Here is a 25,238-nt window from a genome sequence, read left to right as displayed (position 1 = left end):
TTGATTTTAGCTAAGGTAAAATTCAAATACAGGCATCTCGAAACCGAGACCGTCTTCGAGCTCTTAAATCTGTACGCGGCTTTCACGAGCTTCCGTAGTTTTAATGTAATTCAATGTAAAAATCATAATTTTATTATTTTATGTAATACCTGCCATAAGGGCCTTATTTAATTTAACCGCTTAGCTACAATCACAATACTGTAACCATTAGTGTTCACTAAATAAGGTTTCTGAACACTACTAGATGGCGCCACTTACCGGTTTATCATAGAGATGTCCGTCATCATAGTAGTTATCACTTTGTTGAATACTTTGAGATCGTTTGTCCAACGCTGGGACGGGTGGCAGTGGAGTGCTGTAAATAACATAAAGTGTAAGTTATGTTACCAAAAGAATAAGTACATAATGTATTAATGAATAGGTTGTGTAAAGGTTATATTTCAGTTTTGCTTACTTTACAATACTTTCTGAGAGTTGCCGGCGGGCTCGAGCCAATCCTGGTCCCAAGTTCTGTCTTAGCTGATTAAATCGTTCTACAAGACGCCTGTAAAAAGAAAACGAAGTTTTTTATTGCAAGTATTTAAACTGGAGAATAACAATCCATCCATTATTTTTATAAATACATGTTTATATGTTGATGACCACGTGAGGTTGATAATTTTGAAAAAAATATGAAATCGCCATTTGTCAAAGTCAAAGTATCTTTATTGTGGGCATATGTAAGTTACAGATCTTAAGAATATATTCGAGTATCAATATGTCCTGCCTGATAGGCATACAATAATTACATAGGTAGGTATTGGGACTAGAATTAATATTTGGTCAACAATTTAAGAAAACTCACCACACCAACCACTTCCGCTTCTAAGCATCTGTAACAACTCACCTATGCAACGGCTTAACATCTTCAGGGGCCAATCTCCCATGAAGCGATAACCCAGCATCCACAACAGCCAATTGTGAGGACACTAATCTCCTCAGCTTGGCCGCCGCAGCTGCCTCTCTAGGACTCTCGTTCCTCGCGATGCCATCTTACTAAACTTATATGTACCTTATTTCACAACTCACCTATGCAACGGCTTAACATCTTCAGGGGCCAATCTCCCATGAAGCGATAACCCAGCATCCACAACAGCCAATTGCGAGGACACTAATCTCCTCAGCTTGGCCGCCGCAGCTGCCTCTCTCGGCGTCGCGTTTCTCGCGAACTCTGCCGTCATGAACGCTTGTTCGTACTTCGTGATCCCGCCTTGTACGTTCGCGTCGATAGTGCCTTGTAACCGCATGGAGAATGGGTTTATGTTTAAAGTGGGATCGGCTGTGTATTGGGAGATAAGGCTGCGTAATTCCCGTTCGGTTGATTCCATTGTTTCGCAGGCGTACTGGAAAAAAAATAAGAACCATTTTAAAGCAGAAAGTACAAAAAAATCTCATGTCATCAAGTCATGCCAGTGTCATCAAGGCAAAGTAGCAAATAGAACACTTACTTCGACCGGTGGTATTTCTTCAACAGATCTTGAAATAACTTCGGACCATCTCAAAATGCCTGGCAGCGTGTTCTCCGTTACTAACGTCGTTCTTTCTATCCAGAGGCTCTGAAAATTTAACACAACATGTTAGATTGAAACGGGCTAGTAAACGAGTTAGACTCAAGTTCACCGAGCACATAGATGCCAGTTTTCAAAAATAACTGTTTGATATGGTTTTTTACGTTCAATCTTCAAAGTAAAAAAAACTCAAAAAAACTCAAAACTCAAAATCGTTTATTCAAATTATACTTCGGCCGTTCAGAGAATGCGTTCCTGACACCTATCAGTTAGTCACGACTAGTGATGGGCACAACATAACACTGAGTTCGTTACCGTTCCTTCAAAATGAACCGCCGCATTATTTTAAGATTATTTTCGTTTTAAATTGGCGGAATCATTTGTTTTATATTTTAGTTATTTAAGTGGAAACCAAAAAAAGGTAATATTCATATAATAAAATTGTTTTATTTATTCTTTGTTACAAGTACATTGAATTGAATGTGCGAACAGAATATTAATCAGACTCCGATTTGCTTGAGGAGGTGGTGTCTTCATCATCATCTTCGCCTACATGTATAATTATATTATTATCAATAACAGAATCAATCCTGATATCTCGGTCTAACAAAAGCCGGGTAATCAAATAAAAACAGATCGAAAACACTTGAAAAACGTGGTCTATGCGCACGAAACGACAACGGACGACTGTTTTAGCGTCACAAAATGGCGGCCCATAACGCCATTTGGGGTTACCATTTTTAATCTAAGTATAAAAATGCGGTTTGGTCATAGTTTTATTTTTATATTTCATAAACGTTATAATTAAGTCTTATAGTCCATTATTTTCCAATTCTTAAAAAGAAAATCAAAACGTATTATTTTATATTATAACTGTATAAGAACAGATTACGATACTTGCCTGTTATTTTTAGCACAGCACTACAAAATATAAACCGCTGACATAACCTTGTAATAGCGCAGTATAGATTTAGAAAAATATTGTTTACCAAGTTATTTGACACTCAGTTTGGCACAAAATTATAACATTCATTGATTATTGATATAATAATGTTGTTTTAATGCTCCTCAATTGTTAAAACGGTAAACAACCAGCAAAAATATTTTTATCGTAACTGCAACGCCATTGCAAAGTTACGTCGTCAGTTCAATCGCGACGTGTCAGGAACGCATTCTCTGAATGGCCGAACTATAGGCTGATAAATCAGCACTTTTCGAACGTCAAAAACAAAAGACAGCCCCCAAAACGCCCGCCCTTCACCACTTCCTATGTGTTTTTGCTGGGAAGAAGAAGTGGCGCAACAAACTCCCCAGCAACACATGTCTGTCTGTAAGGTTTGAAGAACCAGAATGTATACAAAACAAGTCAAATAAAAATATCATTATCACATGATAACCATTATATAAAATTAGGAAAGAAAAAACAATACAAACTTAACACAAGTAGGCTAGCACACAGATTTACACCCATAAATACTAAGCACTCAAGCATTACTTATAGTCTATTAACTGTATCTAAAGCCTCCTGTTACTGAAATAAAAATGTATTTTTAACATAAGCATAAAATCGGCGTGCCCACCCACATGCGCAGATGGTTATGTTGTAGCTGTACAACACAAACAAGGTGTACCTGCTAGGACTACAGTATTATTATTTCCTCCAAAAAAGCTAATAGAAAATCATACTATTATTAATAGTGTCAACAGCTACCATCACGACCTGGTACCGCCAGCAGCACCCGTTCACGAGTATAACGCGAGGATCAGCCATCGCCCCCTTCGCACATTTTTGAGGGAAGGGGACAACCCGACCCCCAACGCTACCGCTGGCCATACCGTCTAAGGGAGCATGACGTGCTTGCAGCTATCCAACAAAAGTAGAACATGTAAGAAGTACTGCAGTACTAGCAAGCCATAAAGCAACAACGCTAAGTAAAATTTAACAGAAGTTCCCAAAGTAATTAAAAAAAGAAAAAATCAGAATTAATGTCTGAAGTAATGTCAATCAATGTAAAAAATAATCATAATAAGTTTAAAATTTAGTTATAGCGATAACAAGAATGAGCTGCCTTGCGTTCAACTTAGCGACCAACTATTCCTATCATTTAAATAATCATTAATGCTATAATAAGCCTTCTTTGAAAGAATTGACTTTACTTGTAATTTAAATGCATGAAACGGTAATTGTAGTAAAGTTAGAGGTAGTTTATTGTAAAAGCGGATACCGAGCCCCAAAAATGATCCATGAACCTTATGAAGTCTGTGAGTGGGTACACACAGTTTGTGCTTGTTTCTAGTGTTAATACTGTGAACATCGCTTTTTTTGGTGTACAAATGAATATTTTGCCTAATGTAAAGTATATTGGCATAGATAAATTGTGATGCCACAGTAAGAATGCCTATTTCTTTAAAGAGCTCTCTTAGCGAATGTCTACTACCTAACCGGTATATCGCACGAACAGCTCGTTTTTGTAAAACAAATATGTTTTGAATATCAGCAGCTTTGCCCCACAGAAGAATACCGTAGGACATAACGCTGTGAAAGTAGCTAAAATAGACTACTCGAGCTGTTTCTACGTCAGTGAATTGTCTTACTTTTCTGACGGCGTACGCAGCTGAGCTAAGCCTTCCCGCGAGGCTAGCTATGTGCGAGCCCCACTGAAGTCTGCTATGTAATAATGAAGTAAACGGTAACGGTAAAGTAAATTTTCGGTCGGTCTTATATGACTTATAACGTCCGTTTGATTCGGGATTATATTGAATTTTTACATTAGGTACATATAAAATATCAATCTCTAATTGCAAGAAAACGTAGTTTAAAATGAGGTTTAATTACCTTAAACTCATTATCCTTATCAATGGGCGGTTTCTGCAGAGGCCTATCACATAGGAATGTGTCGACGTCATTGCAGGCGTAGAATCGTTTCACTTGCTCCGGAGTGCCGGCGGGCCACTGGCGACGGGACGCCACTGGCTTCACGTTGCAGATCTGTATGTCTGTTAATGTGTGTAATGTTAGTAGAATGCTTGGTATTTAGAAGATACTCGCATATTACTCGGGAGTTTTATTCACCACAGCAAAAACATATAGTCAGTGGTGATGAATTTTATCAGCTTACAACTTTTTTTTTTCAGACTGTAGCCTAAGAATTTGACTATACTATTCAAGATATTTGCAGCCGCTGCAGACAGCAGCCAAGCACTATGTACGACATTTTTTCATCCAATTCCAAATCGAATCTCCTTTGAATAACTTTGCTTATTCGAAGTTAACAGTAGTGTTCTGTTCATACATTTTGACTAGCGTAAAATTACTATAACAACTATAGCAACCAACTTTAGACAAACAACACTACTCAAGACCAAAAAAATGCCCTTATTCTCTGATTTTATATAAATCTTTACATAACCTACATTTTTATAACTGACGAAGGGTTGGAAGAGAATAGCCTTGGATTTTTGTATGTAAATAGAGAGAACTTAGGAGACTTATACAAACGTGCAATACCATTGCATAAACTCACATTGGCCATCATTAGCGATGATGGAGTCATCAGGCGGCGTATTACGCATCAATATATGCGCCGCCACGTACTCAGCTTGCAGACGCTGCGTGAACGCGCCGATACGCTCGTAGTCATGACCGCGGTATACGAACTGTTTGTTCTGGAAATAAACACGAATTATATATAGTAAAATATACATAGTGTAAAGAAAATCTTGTCCGACCCGTGAAAGTATTGCTAGATATTGATATCTGAATCTTAAAAACCCACGTGTTTAGAAATACTAAAGAAATAAACAGTCAAAACAAAAGTGGAAAAAAGACACTAGAAATAATGCTTATTGATTAAGCTTTGCAGATATGATACGCAAACTAATTTCCTGGCACATTACCAAACATAACCTCTTATTATTAAAGTCTAAATTCACTGACAATATAAACCCCAGTTTTTTTATAATAACTGTGTCCCGTTCAATTTTCAAAGTAAACTTGTTTAAAGGAAAGCTGACGTTTTTCTGCTATCATTGCTTGAGTCTAAAATAAAACTCACCCTAACAAAAAGCGGACATCCTTTTCCATAAAACCCGACTCTAAAGTACTCGGGCTCAGGTCTGAGTTGTTCCATCACAGAGTCTAGGAAGGTCGCGTGAGTACGTAAGCAGTGTGCTAGACGAGGGTAGTCGCATAGCTTCACTTCGTACAGTGTTGCTAGCTCTTTTAGCAGGGGCAGGCCTTTTTCCCAGCACTGGAATAAATAGGAAATAAAATTAGGTATGTTTAGGCATAGGTCATGCGAATTTTTTGAAGTTTCATAAGGATTATTTAGTTCACGAAAGCGGGTCAGCCATAGTTTGTGTGTGGAAATTGTACTGCACATTGTCCTTCTATAACTCGGCACCTCGACCACTACTGAGCACAGCCAAGCTTTCGCATACAATTTGCATGAAAATTTACATACACAAAAGTTAGGCTTACCAACTTCATGGGATAAAACTTCTATAACAAAATTGCACCATTTGGAACCTACTGAAATGACAGATTAACTAAAAATTACGATCAAATTGCTACGATGTACCATAATGATGGCTTTGTAACTATGAAAATGAATAGCGAATCCTACCTTCCCGCGATCAAAATATTGCAACACTTGGTTGTACAGTGCTTCTTTACGTTTCCACTCGGGCATGTCTGGGTGTTCCGAGTCCACGCCTATCTGATCGCTTTCCCAGCTTAGAGTCTCTGCATACAGCTGTAAGATACATAGAAAATATAAAAGTTAGATTGTATAGCATTCAAAATGCTAGTAAATGTGAGGCTGAAGATCAGCACTATATAACCCTTAGAATTATAAAAAAGTTTCAATAACATTTAGTTCGAGTATGTTATTGTGTTCATGTTGTAAATTGTTATTTATGTTTTTGCTAACATCGTTCATATTGGGATATTCATAGGTATGTTATTTCACAAATGTTTTTATTTTCTTATCTATAAAATGGTATCAGTAACAAATATTAAGTTCATTAAAGAGCAACTTACCAATAAAGTGCATCCAGCTTCAACAAAGTTATCAGACGCAATGTGAAGATCGTGCAGTTTGTACACATAGCGTAAGTACATCTCTTTGCGATCGATCTCGTTCTTGTAGAAATTCTGAAATGATACATAAGTATTTCATATATAGGTAGGCTTATTTATTAGTTTCAAAGATATATAATAGGACAATCACAGAAGGAAGAAATTTTCAGGAAGAGTTTCAAATAATGTTTTTAGGAAAGTTCTGAGCATATGTATGGATTTAGTGGAAGGGGGCGACCAGAAAAACGATGGACGGATTTTGTGAAAGTCGATATGGCTAGAAAGAACGTTACTTGTGAGTTGACTGCAGTCAGGTACGAAAAAGAAAGTGTACTGCACCAACCCCAGTTGGGACAAGGGCAGGAGGATGATAATAGAGTTTCAATTTGGTAAATATTGGAATTATCATGCTAACATTTTAGAACTCACCAACAAATTAACAGTAGCAGCCATCCTCTTATCCCTATGTTCTGCGCCCTGCATAACAGCGCGGTAGTCTAGCAGTCTCTCCAACAGTCGCGTCACGCACGCTACAAACGCCGCCCCAGCCTCCCGCCAACCCTCCGTGGAAACGCGTTCCATTAACCTGCATTATAGATTATATAAGATAAATAAAATAAAGAACCTTTTATTTCAAACCAAATAAGATTACAAGTACATTGACATGTTATATAGTTTTACAAGAAAATTATCGAAAACATCGTGCACTGTATTTTTGTTTTAAGAATATACCTGTAGTATACGGAAAATATGAAATTGTTACCGAACTAAGTTTTGTACAAACTACAATGCATAATGAACCCTATTGCTGTAAGTATAAGGTATATTATATATACGAACTGAAGTAAAGGCTAAAGATTTAAATAGCTTGAAAGAATTCAAACAGTGATCTTCAGTTGTTTTACGCTAGTCACTTCTTTTATTACACTTATTGCAAAGTAAATAGAATAAATATTTCTACAAACGTGCACAGAAAAAAGGAAACAAAAAATAAATAAGTAACTAAAAATGGCAGATACTTAATTATAACATTCAATAAGAATATTCTTCACAAAATACGTCGAAAAACAAGCGAACATTTTGCGCGTAATTAACCAAGTTCACAGCACAACTGACGATAAATTGTTTCTGTTCTTGTAATCAAACAATAATTAATGCAACAAAACGTGTTTGACTTGATTGTTTTTGGCCAAAAATAATGATGTGCGCTACGTCAAAGTTAACGGTAGAGGTACTTACACTGAGCTCAAATGTTCCCTGAGTAGCGTGGACAATAGAAGTATGATTAGTTTTTTTTGGTTGTAAACATAGTATTATTCTGAAGCGTTGTCTTGTAGGTGTTTTGTAGTAATTATAGGCGTATTATTCATAGTTTTGTCGTTAGTTTTGTCATCGTGAGTGCCATTGGAGTACACATTTAGAATTTGCATTCAACTTTTCAGTCGAGTTTTGATACTAGAATTGACCAGAGGTACCCAAAGTGGAATTTTGTAATGGTAGATAGTTTTTTCCAAACATAATGGCGGCTCGCAACTAACTTTCGAGCGCGGGAGCCCTTCCCACTTGTTTCTGCGTAGACTTGCGCGACATCACACTAAAAGTCTATCAAATAATGAAATCTTACTTACACAGTATCAAACAGTCTTCTATAATGATCATCGGCTTTATTATCAGCGACTAACGAGTCTAGTTTGTCCACCAACGCTGCCTCCGTACGTCTGGCTTCACCCGTATGAGCGCGTTCGGCCGCCATTAGCGCGACTAACGCGCCTAAAGCCGCTCTGCGTAACTCGCTGACTAGTGTTATTTCTAGTAAAGCTCCGACTGCGCCAGGTACTAAGTGAAGTTGGGCTGGACCTGTGAGAATAAATATTGTGTATTATTGAGAAGGTCCTGTTATAAGTATCAATTGTAGGTATGCATGCGGATACGGTCAAAATAGATATCAGTGAAACTGAATCAACAGAACACACACTCACTCACACCCATCAACACTCATCCATCGAAAGTGGGGACGATAGGATGATCCATCCAAGGACCTACTCTATCTGTTCCGTAGAACTATAAATCAGTCACGACCGCAGAGATCAAGCGCAGGATTAACATCTTTAGGCGATCTCCGAAGCACGTGTTAGGCTGCGTTCAAACAAAACTGACTGTCAGCAGCTGAATGTCAGCGTCTAGGCATATTACGTATAACGTATCTTCGGTTAGATGTGAACGGAAAAGTGAATATGTATGGAAATACAATAAACTGCGTAACTTTCGCTCACATTTGGCGGGTGACAGTCAATTTGGTTCGAAGACAGCCTTAATCTCGATAATAATTTATTTATTACTATTTATCTTCGCTATGTATGTAGATGGATGGAGAGGAAGACCTAAGAAAAGATGGATTGATTGCCTGAAAGATGACATGAATAGAAAGGGAGTGAGTGTCAGTATGACGAGTGAGAGGGGAAATTGGAAGAGGATGACATATTGCGCCGACCGCCAAATAAAATTGGGAACAGGGCAGAAGGAAGATGATGTATGTACGTACCGAGCATATTCCAGGTAGCAAGCACTCGCATGCCGGCAGCGGCCCGCATGCGGGGCCGATGCGGGCCGCGGCCGGACCAGCGCTCCGGTTGTAAGGCGCTCGACGTCACCAGCGCCACTCCTAGTTCCATGTAGCCCGACCATAGCTGGGAGAATATAAAGCATAAGGGATTGGGACTGAACAGTTGTCAATCGTAAGTAAAATTCGAATTAAGAATATTGACATGTGCGACAAAGCGATCTTTAATAAAACCGTTACGGTCTTCGCTACGTAAAGCAGACAACCCATAACTCGCTCACGGGCGTCCGCGACACGAATAACGTTACAGCGCTCCAAAATTTCATACAAATACCTCCCCTCACATCTTGGTCTCGTTCATAGATTAAGCTTCCCACTGCTGTTTATCTTACCTGTGAATCAAACTGTGGCGGCTCATCTCCTAAGAACCGCTCTAATAGAGGTTGAGCGAGATCTTGCAGCGCGGACAGTAGTACTTTACAGCTTTGTACTCGCAGTACCATCCAGTCTGCTGGGAACACCTAATGAACAAAAAATTAATATTAGAAGGAAAATCCAGGACTTTATTGAACCCTAAGATTTTTATCAATGTAAGGGCACGCAAGATTTTATTTGAAAACAAAAAATATAGCTGTATTGAGTTAGGTCAAGTATTTTCAGTGTAGTCAAACCTTGTAGTAGTCTATCGTTCATACCCACGGTAAGGTAGATGCACACACTAAGTTTCAGTTTACGTGTAAACGTGGGTCTGGCGTTCGCTGGCTTTTGATCTTATACATAAACACGCTTGAATTTACGAAAGTAGCCAACCATTTAGTAGGCTAAGTTTTGGAGTGATAAAAATAAATTAGGGATGTAGCAAGCTAGATTTTTGTCTTATTTACTGTAAATAGACTTTAAATATATTTCGGTCTCAATACTCACGTCCTGCTCAATAAGATGTCGGAAGACTAAGAAGGCACGCATCAGAAAGTCTTTCAAGGGTTTGCGGTCATGCGGGTGCGGCGCCAGATGGCTCCACAGTCGCTGATAGTGTACCGGCTTTAGAAGTTCCATCACTCCAAGAAGACCGGCTACCATTGCTCCCTGGGGAATTAAAAACATTCTTAAATTGAGACATCATCATGTGATAATATTGAAATAAAACCAAAAGTTTATCGATATTTTCATTATTAAGCCCTACCTACCCATACGTTGTCAACTAGGTTGACACAAATATACAGTTAAAATATTAAAGACGGCATAAATCTGCCACACCACCTATAATTTGGTAAACGACAAATTAAATTTTCATAATGAATATGGATAATTTTGCAATAAATAAATCATTGATAATCTAGTTAATGGTTTTGTTGAACGAAGCTTCTAAATATGCTTAATCTACACAACTATTCAATTAAATATACCAATTCCCAGTCCAGGTCCAGTTCATCATCGTCCACCGGCCTGTCAGGGTCCTGCTTCTTCCACAGTAAGGCTACAAGCTCGCCTATCCTTTAAATAAAAATAGAAAAAAAAACGAAACTTACAAGCACCGGCGAGTTCCCTCCAATCAGATGCAAGACAGTCTCCACGAGTACATCGAGGGTATTTAAGCACAGCACATCGACGTCCGGATCCAGTTCATCATCGTCCACCGGCCGGTCAGGGTCCTGCTTCTTCCAGAGTAACGCTACGAGTTCACCTATCATTTCCGCGCATTGGGACAACTCGTCCCGACGGGCGAGATGGACTCGTAAATGGTGGCAAGCGGTGGTTAGGATTATGTTTCTTGCTTCTGAAAGGGTGAAAGTAAAATGTTTTCAGGGGTAATTTAGTTGGACGCTAAGTAGGAATGTCCTGCTTATGACATGGTACATGTGCTGAAAAATGAATAACCGGATTTTTTACGCTGAATATAGTTCAGCGTTAACACATATGTACAACACATACATACACAATTGAAATAAGTGAATAATATTTTTAATATTTTTGACATCTACACAATAAGGCTCTATCCTTGGGCCATTATTATTTAACATTTTCGTTAACGATATTGGTCAATGTTTCCATCATACAAAGTTTCTAATGTACGCTGACGATCTGAAGGTCTATAATTCCATCCAAAGTGTTGACGATTCTACTTTATTCCAACAAGACCTGGACAGACTGACAGATTACTGCCATAGAAACAAACTTAAGCTAAGTTTACCCAAATGTAACTTCCTCACATTTACTAAAAATAAACACATAATTAAGTACAATCTTACAACCTTTGTCATGAGCCTCTATCTCAACTGAAATCAGTCCGCGACCTTGGTGTTATACTCGACACCAAACTATGCCTAGACTTACACATCAATAAAATAGTCAGCAAAGCTTTTCAACTTTTCGGATTTGTCATGCGGTCTACTCTTGACTTCAAAAAAACCACATCGTATTTATGTTTGGACAAAGCCCTTGTTCGTTCGCAACTAGAGTACACAGTTTCGGTATGGAATCCATTCTACATAAAATACGCTGAGATGGTAGAGAATGTCCAGTACAAATTTTTGCGTGCAATGCATTATAGATGTCATAAAGCTTACCTGCCGTATCCTACTTTACTAAGCAAATACAAACTCCTTCCCCTTAGCTCTCGAAGAAAATACCTTGAGGCAACTGTCTTGTATAATATAGTCAGAAATAAATTTAACTGTACAAACCTAAATAATACGATCTGTTATGCTGTACCAAGAACCATTCACAGGCGACAGGTGCGCTCAGGCACTCTTTTTGCGCTGAACACCTGTCGTACTAATTCGGGCCTGCGCTCACCTATCCGCCGTATAACGTCACCTTTATAAACATTGATATTTTCAATTGTAGCATAAATAAGTTCAAAAGCCTCCTTCATAGTCCCCTACTTAAAACCCAAACCTCTTAATAACAAACATTTTAATTTTGTCATCGTATCTTTAAACTCCTCTTTCCTTTTTATGAATATATTTTGCTAAAAGTCATGTTTACACTACTATACTCTTCCTATTTGTTATTTCTTACGCGTACTGCTATTAATGTTCCTAGCGATTAGAATTTCTGCTCTAAATTTTTATGTTTACCTGTGGATAGCGTTGTGGGTTACATTATGACCTCAACAAGTCATCGTTATATTATTTTTAAGTTTATATAATGTAACTGTTTGCTGTTCCTTAAAATAAAATAAAAAATAAAAATAGACATTGTCTTCAGAAGTGAGTAAATAATATCGTAAAGGGTAAATAATATGCTATCAATATTAGTGTATAATATAATTTTATAATATTTATGTATAGTTTTTCTACGAGCCTTAGATGCCTGATACAAACAAATAAATAAAATAAGTCTAAACCAACTCCATGAATTGTATGTATTATAGATGGGCGACGAAGTTTCCACTCATTTTCCTATAATTCTGTGCCATAATCTAACTAACAAAATCTACAATTTGACGAATTTATAATATGTACTTAGAAAGTTTTTCAGTATATTGTTAAGTAAGTTTTTTTGAACTAACCTGGATCTTCTCCCAGCGGTCCTTTCAATATATCCTGCGCGGCATGCAGGCGTGCCCTGGCGAGCGGCGGCGGCGGCGGCGGGTGGTGCTGCGGCGCGTCCAGCACCAGCGCGGCGGCTCGCGCCGCTTCGCTCGCGCCCAGCGCTCCGCACACTTCGCGCGTTACCTCTGCCCAGGAGGACATTAGGGCTACCTGTAGGCAACATGATTTGATTAGCTGTTATAGGAAATTTAATTATTTCGTTTAACACGAGTGAAGTTATCATCTGGTTTGACTGGAAACCGACCCTGACATAGCTGGGAAAAGGCTAGGCGCTAATGCACAACGAATGTTGCGCTAAAATATTCAGTTCAATGTCATGTAGTTTAGGAGGTATTCTGCAAAGATTAAGCGAAAGTTGAAGATCTCAATATCCGTCTATTACCGAATCAACACATTTCATAGCATGTGGAATTAGTTAGTCTAATAACTAATAAAACGAGCTAATATTTTGTGATATCCACAGCACCATAGGAAACAACAGAGTATTGAAAGTTGCCGTTCATTAAAATAAAAATGACACCGACTAGTGCAAGAACCGGATTGTCTTTTTACAACGTTTATTTAAAAATAGAACAAACCTGAGCCGGCGCCAAATGTTCTTTATACGGGTGTTGCGCAAAAGCTTTCAAAGCATGTAGTGCAGCCCTAACGTCTCTTCTAAAGCTGTCTTCATACTGTCCCCCAGTTGCTCTAGCGAATAGCCTTCGAGATCGCACGGCTAAACGGAATACTGCGCCTAAAGAGCGTAAGCATTTACGAATAGGTTCCTGCCCTTCGGCGCTAGCTGCCCATTCTGCGCAGTGTTGGACTGATGAGAGAAGACCTCTATAAATAGAAAAAATATATATTCTAGGTAAATATAATAAATAATTTAACTGGTATATGTTACAATGTAATTGTTTCTTTCGCTGTTTGGAAGTCATAATGTTTTGTTCACGATTTGAATGAAGAAAATATAAGAAAGTGTTAACGAGTTAAAAGAGACGAGTTAGGTACGTTTTGCGCTTACTTATATAAACCGCGCATATATTGCGCATCTTAGCGCATTTGCGCAACTTGTAAAATACAAAACATAATAAATAAGATAACATAAAGAATACTTACTTATACACAAGCGCAGCTGAGAAATGTTCTTCAATGTAAACGTCGAGAACTGGTCTGAAGTGCTGAAACCGACTCTCATCGAGTAAGCTGCATATCGATATTAGCACTAGGAATACTGTGCCAGAATGTGGTGTGCTGAAATTAAACAAAACTTTCCATTAATAAACATATACATAATTCTGTATATCGTGGTAGAAGGGATACAAGGCGTTAATCGCAAACAAGATTTTCTTACATACATAGTTACTTAGTTACAAGTAAAGCTTATGTAAGCGTTAAAAAAATAGATTTAAAATTATGTCACACTGTATAGCTGGATCAAAATTATGCATCAATAATTATATGTATCGAAGTTAGAACATCGCATAGTATTACAAAAAGTTACTTAAAATTATGATTTTAGAAATCTGAATAATCTTAAAAATCTAAGACCTACTTACCTATTTCCATCTTCGGTAGAAAACAAAGCGAACAACGCATCCAGTACATCTCTTAGGAACTTGATGAGCTCTTCACAGCTCAACCCGTCGCCGAGCCTCAGTACTCTGAGCAATGTCTCTTGAACCTTTTCTGGTCGCGCCCGCCATTGTAATAATGCTAGGAGATCCTCTGCGAAAATTGTAATGTGATTGATTATTAAGTCCGCAATAAGTCCAAAAATCAAGCTTGATAAGTCCAAGAATCAAGCTTGATGATAGTCAATATGGAAAAGCTTTGAACACTGCGCTTCAGATTGGATCATCATCATCATCATCATCATCTCAGCCATAGGACGTCCGCTGCTGAACATAGGCCTCCTCCTTTGATCTCCACAGATACCTGTTGGAAGCGACCTGCATCCAGCGTCTTCAGATTGGATATTATGTATTAACTTTTTTTTATTAAAGTGCCACATATTGCCGTATTGACATAAGGCAGGAGGATGTTGACGATGAGCCGCAGTAACCCCAATAATATGTGTATGAATAAGCTACAATAATTATGTCTTCATGAAATGGGCATGTTTACTCAAGCTGGGTTGAAGAAACTTCTGACTATTAAGCAATAACGTTTAAACGAACAACATATAACAACAATATTTTTTCCTAATTTCACACTTACCATTTTGAGTTAATTTAGTGGAGCATAACAACGTGCTGATGGTACAATTTTCTTTGGAACTTCTTTGGAATGTTGGCACTATGCCGTTGGATGATCCCATGCGGGCACTATCCGCTGAGCACGACGGTAGGGATAGATAGCTTGCTGACGTCAATCTGAAAAGTTATTTTCATGTGATCATGATAATTATGCATGTAAAATTTTAACAGAGAAGAACGGGTTAGCTCTTAAATAAAGTGATAGGATCTTTCAGAAGTAGAATATTAGCGAAAACCGAAATCTAAAGAGGCAGGCTTGTTGCCACTTACATTTGCCCCTTGTGTTAAGTGGTAATATAATTGTTATATAATTATGGCGGGTCACTGGGTACCTAAGTATTTTCTCGAAGATGAGTGTGGGATATCTATTTTTAGAATACTGGACAATAAATAAACATAACAACATGTTTTTGCAACAGGCTATGTTCCACTTACTTGGAGGGATCGTCACACTTATAAACGTAAAGCTCGTGAGCTCCATCTCTCAATGTAGCGCCACTCGCTTCCATCAGTCTGGCAAACGCAAAACCATATAGTTTGCGTTCCGTCTTGTCTCTCGCTGTAATAGTAAGAAATGTTTGTCAGTAGAGCGATTAAATATAAAATGATTTAAATACATATTCTGTTATGTCGCGTAAGGACCAGACCCTACCAAAGATTGGAGCGGAGATGAATTAAAAATCGGTTGTTTAAAAACTCCGAAGCTCTGGTTAGTTATTACCGATGTTCTTCATTTGACAGAATTTTTTTACCAATGTCTTCCAATAAGAGTATTTTTTTTTTACCAATATGTGTTTAGTAAAAGTTGGGAACGCGAAGTAGTCAAAACGTTTCTATCTTAGTATCACCAGAATAGTGATGGCAAAAAAAACAACTTACGACTAAAAACAGCTACCCATTGATGTGGAATATCTAAAGCTACAAACGAAACAGAAATCTTAGAAAAAAGGCAAAATTAAAATATAAAATTAGATCTCATGAGACGGAAGATCAGAGTAAACGTAGCTATTAGGAGCTCATTATGTCCGTTTAATTGACCTAAAAAACATACATTTTAGGAATGGAGATATAATTATCTTTCAAACAGCACTTACTAGAGCAATGTCTAAACTCGATCCGCACATGAGCGTTAGTAAACGTCTCTAGCGGCACCGTGAGACGGAGATGTTCGCCCCACGCGGGGCTGTTGTTGTGGTACAGGACTACAGACTCGTAGGACGTCGAGCCGGTGCCACTCGCGCCCCATACGCATTCCTGGAGAAGAAAGAGTTTATATAAGATGAACTGATTTATGTTTGTGGCTAAAGTTAGGTGGCATTGAGGCAAATTTTAAGATACCGATTTGAGCGTGGATCAGTATGGTAAAATAGGCAATGACATTTCGAAATCGTACCTAAATTAGTTGAACTCTTTTACTGCAAAAGTTTTAAAGATGATTCTTTTGCATTTGTCATAAGTCATAAGTATTAGAAAAGGTACATTTATTCAAATGCAAGTGAGTAAAGAATTTACTAAGCCCTTTTAGTGTACTGCATCGGCCGATAGATGGTGCTACCAGCAGTGAAACGATGCAAACCTTACAATAGCCAACTATAACTCATCGCGACTGCATCAACGATAAATTAGGTAATAATTACCGCAGTTTCTTTAATGTGAACGTCATCTTTCTTTATTTATTTATTTAATTAATCAATACTTTCATACTATTTCGTAGATCTGTTTAAAACTTACATTGATAACCTGCCCCGTACTATCATGCACTGTGACTGTTGCTAACACATTCTTCGCCGTACTTTTGCCCCCTCTCTCAAACTCCGCCTTTTCGAGTGTCAGATATAGGTCGTTGCGGACGTCACCAGGCATTATGACGTCGGGGAAGCCCCGTTTGGCCGTCACTGTGGCCCCGGAGCTTACGGCTTCTGATATGCTGCCTGCGTTTGATAGTAGACGGAGGGCTACTACAATGCCTGAAAATTGAGTCAGGATTAGCATTATGATGTAGAAGTGTATTAGTGTATGAGATTGTTGTAATGTTCTGCCTTGTCTACTGTTAACCATGTTGGGGTTTATTATCCAGGAATCTGGTTTAGCTAAGATTGAGCATGAAATATGATAGTAATGGATTATGGTGATATGAATGTACAACTTGGTAAAAAAGTATTTTAATATTTAGTATTGAATGTGTAATAAGACATATTTATACTTAATGACTGGTAATTATATGAAAATTATAAAAATGTATCTATTTATTAAATATTTACTGCCTTAACCTTGCTTTATCGTGGTTTTAAGACCGTATTACATAATAAAGCCACAAACCTAACAATTTGAATTAAATTCTGTACATTATAATTATTTAATTCAATAACCTTCTTACTAAGTATCATATAATGTTTGTAAACAATACGCAATTTACTTAGATAACATAAGATTTATGATCATTTGCATATATTATGGAAATCGAGACGATTAACTGTACAAATGACATCGTGTGATTAATTAACAATGCAGAATAAATTGTCCTCTTCCTGTAATTATTTCATGATACCATCTTTAACTTGTGCGTTCTTTAAAAGGGGATACTTATCAACACTGAATTAATTATATAAATCTTCATTGCACTTAATATCGGGAGTGCAATCATTAGATTGAATACATAAATGGAAACCAATACATATTGATTAATAAAATGATAACAAAGAAATGATTCGAGATTATAAATTATCAGTGTAAAAAATGTTATTCAAATGAAGAGATAAGGATGTTAACCATTATCTGGACATCCAAGTAAACCTTTCTTTTTACAAATATTTGTAGGCAAAAGCTCATCCGAACGCTTGTGGTCTTGAAGCCATTTATGGTAGGTACCTAATGTGGTAATTTAAAGTGATTTAATAAATACATTTAAGTAATTACCAATATCTCCAGCCTATTTGAGGAAAATACCCTCAAACAACAATAATAGATTGAATTCCCAAGAACGTCAAACTTATACGTCACTTACGCATTACAGTTTAGTGCGTAACACACCATAACAGGAAAATTTTGTCTCGCATAATTATTATCTGGACTTATACTCTAAATGTGACCGTTTTGTACTTTGTATGTTACTTACCGTAGTTAGGTTGTCCAGGTAAAATATTGCACTTATTTGTTTGTTTTCTGATTAACATGTCATGTAACTGATGGAAGTCTTTCTCTTCACATTGGTAGACCTGAAAAGATTGATAAGAAGATAATACTGCACATTGCACAATGTCTTGAGTTCAATTTGTGGAGCAGTAATTTGTGGTTTTTTAAACATTGTGAAGCATTAAGCCGAGCATTACTACAATAGTAAACTATGCTCTCTAATATTGCAGCAAAAAAGTAGAAGTACCTTTTATATTATACTGCGAGCCTACAGTACCAAAGTCTGCAGAAGCTGCGCATGCAGGATTTATCGAGACTTAGTTTGGCCCTGGTGCATGAATAGCACCCAAGAATATGAATCTGATCATTCATTTGAAGAGGAGGGGTCTTATATAGAAAAGGTGGGGAAAGAAAACCCCACCTGGTCATATGGAGAAAAAGTAGACATAGCAAAACTCACTTTAAACGTATACTCCTTCTCCCCTGGATGCTGTCCTGGCTGCCTGAGGAAGTCAGCGAGGGGTAAGACTCCGGCGCCCAAAGGTCTTCTCGCGACCGGTCCCCGTCTTTCCCCGGTACCACTGCCGCTGCTTCCCGCGCCCGCCCAACGACCCACGCGTATCACCCACGCGACCAGCCATAGTTCGCGGGTTAGATCTGTTGTTGATAGGTCCTGGAATATCGTAGTATAATTTTAGTAGAATAACCGTGCAGATTTGAATCAATGAACGGCAGTGTAAGTACGTGAGCTGCCCTAGACCAGAATAGTTGACGCTCATTGGGAAGGTCTATGTTCAGCAGTGGGCGACAAAATAATAACAATGATTTTTCTTTACATAGATTTGAATTTTGAACAACTAGCTTGCTCATGGTAATACCTCCGAGATTTGTTTTTTCTTCCGCTGATTATTTAATGGCGTCTAAAATAAGACTGCTATTATTTCAAAAATGTAAATGTTGTGTTTAGTAGGTTTATATTCGAATCAGAATTTGGCATATTTTTATTCGGCTAAAAGGCTCAGTAATACTACAGTCCAGTTTATTTTCTAATATGCCATCTCCAACTTTGCAACAGGCACAAACACACCAATCAACAAGGCATTTAGGCCAAGTCGTACATTTGTCTATGACCTAACCTTTACCACAGAGTACCTAACTGTAGGTCATGTTAGCATTAAACGATGATCTAGACACGCATGAGGTTTCGTGTCGGAGGATAATTGTATTGAAATTGGCCTACCGACTTCGGCGCGTTTGAGTAATAAGCACGAACTACGAGACGGTATTCAGGTATTACCTACTTTAGCTTTGTGATGAATATCATCAAATGAATGTAATTTGACAAAATATGCATGTTTAAAATGTATGCAAATTGTTTATTTATTGTAATATTTTTTCTTAAATATATTTCAATATACGGCAAATAGAAAAGTGTAGAAAGAGAAAACATGCTACGCCGACCCCAAATAAAATGATGATGATGATCGAATTGAGTCTTCAAATCCTAATAAGGTCTTAAATCTGACACGTTTTTCAAAGCTACGATTTTCCATGACTTATCCGTAAATAAACCTTATCGGAACGGCCATTAGTCCCTTTGCAAAATCGGCTAAAAAGAGTTGTACCTCTTGTTATCGACACCTCGCCTTATACTGCACTGAACCAGTTTTCTCGCCTTAACCTCAATGACGCGTTGCAAAACTATCGGGTTACAATTAAAAAATGCAACCACATTGTTTACGATTTGAGGACAAATATTTACATTAAGTAAAGACACAACACTCGATACTTTATGGCTATGTATCAAGTCAAGGTCTATCTACTAAATCTCTTAACATACGATAAATTCAGCAATATGCCATACTTCTGAACGTTGCACTAAAACAATAATGCAGGTCAACATGATCTCATTCGATTGAATTGTATCGATATCTAAACGGTTTCGATACTGTAAAGCTCCGATTGTTCCCACTTGTTTATTACTTTATTGAAACGTAATACCTAAGTATATCGGCAGTGAACCATAAAATGCTTACTTCTAATTTCACAAGAAATATTTTTTTCCATTATTGTTAATATCAAAGTTAGCCAACGAGGTGTTGCGACTACCAGGGTACCTACCCAGGGTGTTCAGTAACGGATTCAAGTAACTACCGAGTTTTTATGTCACAAAAATTCATGGGTAAGTATACAATTTGGAACACTAAACATTTGTTTTACTTACCGCAAATAACGTGCTGTTCGCATGCAATCGATCCACATAGTTCGAGAACCCGTCCCTTGCTATTCTGATCCTGAATCGTTCTGACAAAGGTTGAGCTCTCCTGGCGTCATGGAGCCAGAGCAGTAGTTCGGCCTCGTCACCTCCAGCCGTATGGCCGAAGTCTCTCATACTGCAACTGAGGTGATGGGATTGGACGGTAGCTGTAGAGGTGGTTGAGCTGTTTGATGTCAGGGTTCCTGAGTTGAAGCTGCTGCCTGAACCGCCGGCTCTGCGGAGTGTGCCTCGCCACTGAAAGAGAAAAAGAACGTTAGTATATGTAGATATATCAAAGCCATAAAGACACAGATATACCTAAAGGAGAGGTTCCAGTTCCATCATCGTATCAGGAAGTAAAATAAGGGGATGTAAAATTTTCTGCGATCCCTCACTGATTCATTTAGATGCATTACAGTTAAAGTATATTCAAAAAACCTTGCAAAAGTATCAATTAGACTTAGGCAGGTACTAAAAAACTTGTGACTCATTAATGTGTATCCTACCGGTTGAGACTTCTACAACAAAGAAAACAAAGAAGAAACCTTTTTTGATAAACCTTGTGTTTATTCTAATTATTAACAAAATCTTCTGTATTTGTGCGAATAAGGCGACAATTCGACTTCGTTTTGAACTCCAAAAACAAATTAGAAAAAGGCATTGTCTTCCAACAAAGATGGCCTTGCAAATTTTTCAAACTTAGATCCGATATCTTACATCCGTATTTCAAAGGCATTTTGCGGTGAAAAGTCGTGAGTTCATTAGGCGTTAGACTTGTTTCTTTATCGATAGAATACGTGAACTAGTACTAGTGTGGGTAGATTTATGTGGAACGACTACGGTCTGCCATCCGCATCTGTGAAGAAAACCGGGTCTATCTTGTATGGACTCTCTGAAAATGTGGTAGTAGATTGGAAATCGTCGTTTCTCGAGGCGAGTCAACATTTAGTGATGAGACTAACAATGTTTGATTGCTATTGACTTTTTTGGTGATCAATTTTATTGGCTGTCTTATTCAAGCAATTCAACAATATTTAAATAACAAATTGAGGAAAGCGTCTAGCGCGCTCAGAAAAGGTTAAACAAACCTGTACACAGATGTGCGAAGACTTTTTAGTCTACAAGTTTTCCTCAGCTCCATCGCTGTTTCAATGAGCATGTGGTCAGTAACTTTCTAAGGCATAAAAAGCAACATAAACCTCGACATATGCCACCAAGTTATAAAACTCGACCTGTTAAATCACACAAGTTGGTTACATACCTTCCATAAAAGGTATGAACATATTTATATACTTAGTTCTGGTAACTCGACAAGCGCAGATTCGCTGACTTCATAAAAAGATACCATGCCATGTTTGTGAAGCGACTGCTATCAAGCAGGCAATAAATTGTGATTGTATAAGACATTAATTATTAACTACAAATCTACTCTGAATCAATTACACTAAATCATCACAGGAAAGCTAGGTTAATAACAGATTTAGAACAAGATAATTATGTAAATTGACAATCCTTCTACACTACCTACTACTTCTTGAGAGGAAATTCTCATGAAAGTAGTTTGATAATTCGAATATTCTATTTTTGTTTACATGTCATTAAAAGTTAACTTGGTAAGCACCATAAGGGTTAGAAAAGGCCGAAGCAAAAAGTGAAGTTTAAAAACCAATGTAGCTTTGATTAGAAGTGCACATACATACTAGCAGTTGTGTGGAACAAATTAGTGCACAATTGGTGACCTACTCACTATCCTGATATTAGTCATCAAATATTAGGGGCCATACCACACCCCACTTAAAGAATTGTTTGCTTAAGGATTCATTGCAGTTCGAGAATTTCCAAAATGACCAATAACAGGATAAATAGTATTTGCGCAGTAAAATGCAATTATTCATCTAGAAGAAAACAAACTATTTACCTAATAGTCTGGATACTTTACCTTTACCGTTTAATGTTAGGTGATCAAAAACCGGTCTAGATTTTATGCTGAAGGAGTATCCTCAATGCATTTTGCATAACGATTATAATTAAAAGTCAAACATTAATGAAATTGCTCTGAGACAGGATAATAAAATATTTAAGACTGTAAGGTTTCCGGAGCAAGAAAGGTGCTGATGAGAAAATATAGCTTATGCAGGCATAGAGATCGTTTACATCGGTAAGCAGATGTAATGCAAGTAGATTATGAGAGTAATGTGCTTGTATCGGCTTTATATCCTGTCTGGTCTTGTATGCTGATTGTGACAATGGTATTAAATTTCTATCGGACACTATTCTATTTCGCTGTTGCTAGACGCTTTTCAGGATAAGGCATAAATAATGTGGATTATTTTCTTGCATAAAAAAAAATGTCTAGAAAACTACAAAAGGCAAGTTTAGAAGTAATTTAGGAATACAAATATTTCTCTAGACAATTCACATGTGAATAGAATACAAATATACCGGGCGCAGGCATTGCTTGTGTAATTGACAATCCTTTCTCGTCTCAGAATCTCAGCGTACCTATATGGTAGAATGCGTTGAACTTTGTTCTTATTATTACTTAGTATTTCGGGTTTAGCATAAGAACTAGCATAAGGCTAACTTCAGTAGTGGACGGCAACATGCCGATGATAAGAACTGGCTCAATGACATGACAATAGTCTTTCCTACATAACTTAATCTGAAGCAAGTTAGAAATTGTCATTTCTTATTAACTTTAAGGAAGCGACTGCAAGTACATTTACATACCCATAACACCCACGACCATGTTCAATGAAACATTTATGGATAGGTTTTATCACCAATTCCTATAATTAAACGGACATTCTCGTCGGACAAGAATAACCTGAATAGGCTGAGGGCTTGTATTCTGAAGTTGTCTGGCTTAATGTACAGTTAGGAGCTTCTATTAGTATCGAGTAGATAATGACTTGTATTAGCAGCTGAAGATGACAGTTATCCAGCTGTGTGCCAACATTTTTTTAATAAAATGAGTACAGTGTGTTTGTTTTATTGATTGTTTATTACTTGTTTTAAAAATATCTACCAATAGTATGTATGGGCTGTTTTAAATAGGTACCTCATGTCGTGGTCGCCCACTTTTTTATGTAGGTACTCATCGGCATCAAATAGTAGACTGGCAAAGAAAATTTACGATACCTCTGCATATCTGCATGGAATACAACAAAACTGTCAAACTGGTCAAAAATATGAATATTCAATAGGTACAACGCCAAACACGTGACGATGGTCGATAATACGACCTTACATGACTTTATTCGTAAATGATAAAATTGAATTCAGAATTTAGCCAGTAATATCCGTATTTTTGAACACAGGTAAGTACTAAGTACATTTTTGATTAATACGCCTCAACAGGAAAGAATCATCAGACTAAGCTTAATACAATTCTGCACGGGGATAATCCTTTTAACTGCGGTACCTGCATAACGAATAGCAGGTAATTTCATCCTATTATACTGCCTACTTACCTTTGGAACTATTTTCCTTTATTGCTCTTGCTACAGTTTTGCTTAGAGCTTTAAACAAATGGAGACGCCATTGAAATGCTGCCTGCCAAAGTACGATAATGTGCGTGAAGTACCTATAAGATAATGTTTGTATTTTTTTCCGTGCTATCGAAAATGCATGATTGAGCTATCAGTATTTGTTGCATTGCCTCGCCCATTGCGCGCGAATTTGTAACTTATTCGCATAGAGACTCGCGTGCTCATAGCAGCTCCGGTTGGTTAAACGTTCCTTAACTTAAACCTGACTTAAAGGTGTTAAAATAAAATTAAAAGTTTTAAGATTGCTGAGTTTTATGATCATAAAAAATTAGCATAGAGAGAGAGCATAGTTCAAAGGAAACTTACTGCTGCTGCCCTTTCTGCGCTTTCAACGTGGACCCTGTAAAGTTCCACGAGGCTCATATCCTCAGGGTCCACGGCTTCGGCACCTCGGCGAGGCACCAGCTCCAACCCAAGTTTTCTGTAAAGAAACAAACATTATATTAGACCAAAAGCAAGCTAGAAGGCTTTCTCTTCGTATTGATTGAGCTGCAGGTTAAATCACCCAATCAGCCCTTGTGTCAGAATTTTCTCAAATTTGCCTAAAGGCCTCTGACGTGTAATTTATAACGACTTCTACAAAAAAGGGCAACATTCGGAGGCGCTTTACGTGCCCAACCAAGCACAGGGGGTTTAACACCACCAACTTCCAGACTTCGGGCTGCTTTGTGAAACTTTCTAAAATCCACAAAGCTATTTTGGCCCAACCCGGGAATCGATACTTAGCAGTTGCGACTACTAGACCAATGAGGCAATGAATTAGAAGGTTATTCTAAATAACTATGACATAGTAGTTATTGTTATTGACATAAGTTATTGTATTGTTGTATCCCAATGCAAAATGAATAATGATGACACAGATGAGAAACGTTTAATTTGAAACCAATTTCCTTGTATAAAACCCCCTTGTACGTGCAACATGGCCTGTGCAAATAGCGTGATTCACCTAAAAAGAAATTCTTAGAATAATAAAACAGCAGGTTACTTTGAAGCCTTTTCCTTTGAGCCCTTTCCTGTTTTGCCTTTAATTTACCTTTTCAATTTGCTGTTTTACATGGGTACTTGAATCTGGATCAACAGCTGCCCGTATTTTAGGTATTTACACACTTTCAGATTAGTAGGTCAATTGCAATTTTGGTGACCACAGCACAATAAGTAGATCCCAGTTCCTTAAACCAGGATATCTGCTATTTGAAATATCCACTAATTATTTACAATATCTAAGTAAGTACCTAGTCTCCTGCAAATATGATTAAATGATTGGTAAGATGCCAGGTGGTTCGTATTTACAATTAAAGTCTTAACTTACAT

At 37.6% G+C, this 25,238-nt stretch overlaps 1 protein-coding gene across 1 annotated transcript in view; it reads right to left on the bottom strand.

The window, feature by feature from the left end:
• The window catches only part of LOC124630750 (dedicator of cytokinesis protein 3), a 60,724-nt gene that overhangs the window by 5,766 nt on the left and 29,720 nt on the right, over window positions 1–25,238 (bottom strand). The window contains exons 5-31 of the mRNA XM_047164731.1: window positions 24,234–24,348; window positions 20,344–20,631; window positions 18,580–18,792; window positions 18,103–18,202; window positions 16,719–16,954; window positions 16,082–16,241; window positions 15,423–15,546; window positions 14,950–15,104; window positions 14,289–14,457; window positions 13,849–13,983; window positions 13,323–13,569; window positions 12,702–12,894; window positions 10,717–10,964; window positions 10,112–10,273; window positions 9,580–9,708; window positions 9,170–9,314; window positions 8,256–8,484; window positions 7,057–7,213; window positions 6,589–6,702; window positions 6,173–6,301; window positions 5,603–5,797; window positions 5,072–5,213; window positions 4,384–4,544; window positions 1,488–1,595; window positions 1,069–1,382; window positions 455–544; window positions 259–355 (exon numbers count right to left, since the gene is read on the bottom strand). Of these exons, the coding sequence (XP_047020687.1) occupies window positions 259–355; window positions 455–544; window positions 1,069–1,382; window positions 1,488–1,595; window positions 4,384–4,544; window positions 5,072–5,213; window positions 5,603–5,797; window positions 6,173–6,301; window positions 6,589–6,702; window positions 7,057–7,213; window positions 8,256–8,484; window positions 9,170–9,314; window positions 9,580–9,708; window positions 10,112–10,273; window positions 10,717–10,964; window positions 12,702–12,894; window positions 13,323–13,569; window positions 13,849–13,983; window positions 14,289–14,457; window positions 14,950–15,104; window positions 15,423–15,546; window positions 16,082–16,241; window positions 16,719–16,954; window positions 18,103–18,202; window positions 18,580–18,792; window positions 20,344–20,631; window positions 24,234–24,348 (4,555 nt within the window). The remainder of the gene's footprint in view (window positions 1–258; window positions 356–454; window positions 545–1,068; window positions 1,383–1,487; window positions 1,596–4,383; window positions 4,545–5,071; window positions 5,214–5,602; window positions 5,798–6,172; window positions 6,302–6,588; window positions 6,703–7,056; window positions 7,214–8,255; window positions 8,485–9,169; window positions 9,315–9,579; window positions 9,709–10,111; window positions 10,274–10,716; window positions 10,965–12,701; window positions 12,895–13,322; window positions 13,570–13,848; window positions 13,984–14,288; window positions 14,458–14,949; window positions 15,105–15,422; window positions 15,547–16,081; window positions 16,242–16,718; window positions 16,955–18,102; window positions 18,203–18,579; window positions 18,793–20,343; window positions 20,632–24,233; window positions 24,349–25,238) is intronic.

This window comes from Helicoverpa zea, chromosome 5 (genome assembly GCF_022581195.2).
Source record: "Helicoverpa zea isolate HzStark_Cry1AcR chromosome 5, ilHelZeax1.1, whole genome shotgun sequence".
NCBI lineage: Eukaryota > Metazoa > Arthropoda > Insecta > Lepidoptera > Noctuidae > Helicoverpa > Helicoverpa zea.
The sequence above is the reverse complement of the archived record's forward strand: the minus strand, read 5'-3'. Positions and strand labels throughout refer to the sequence as shown.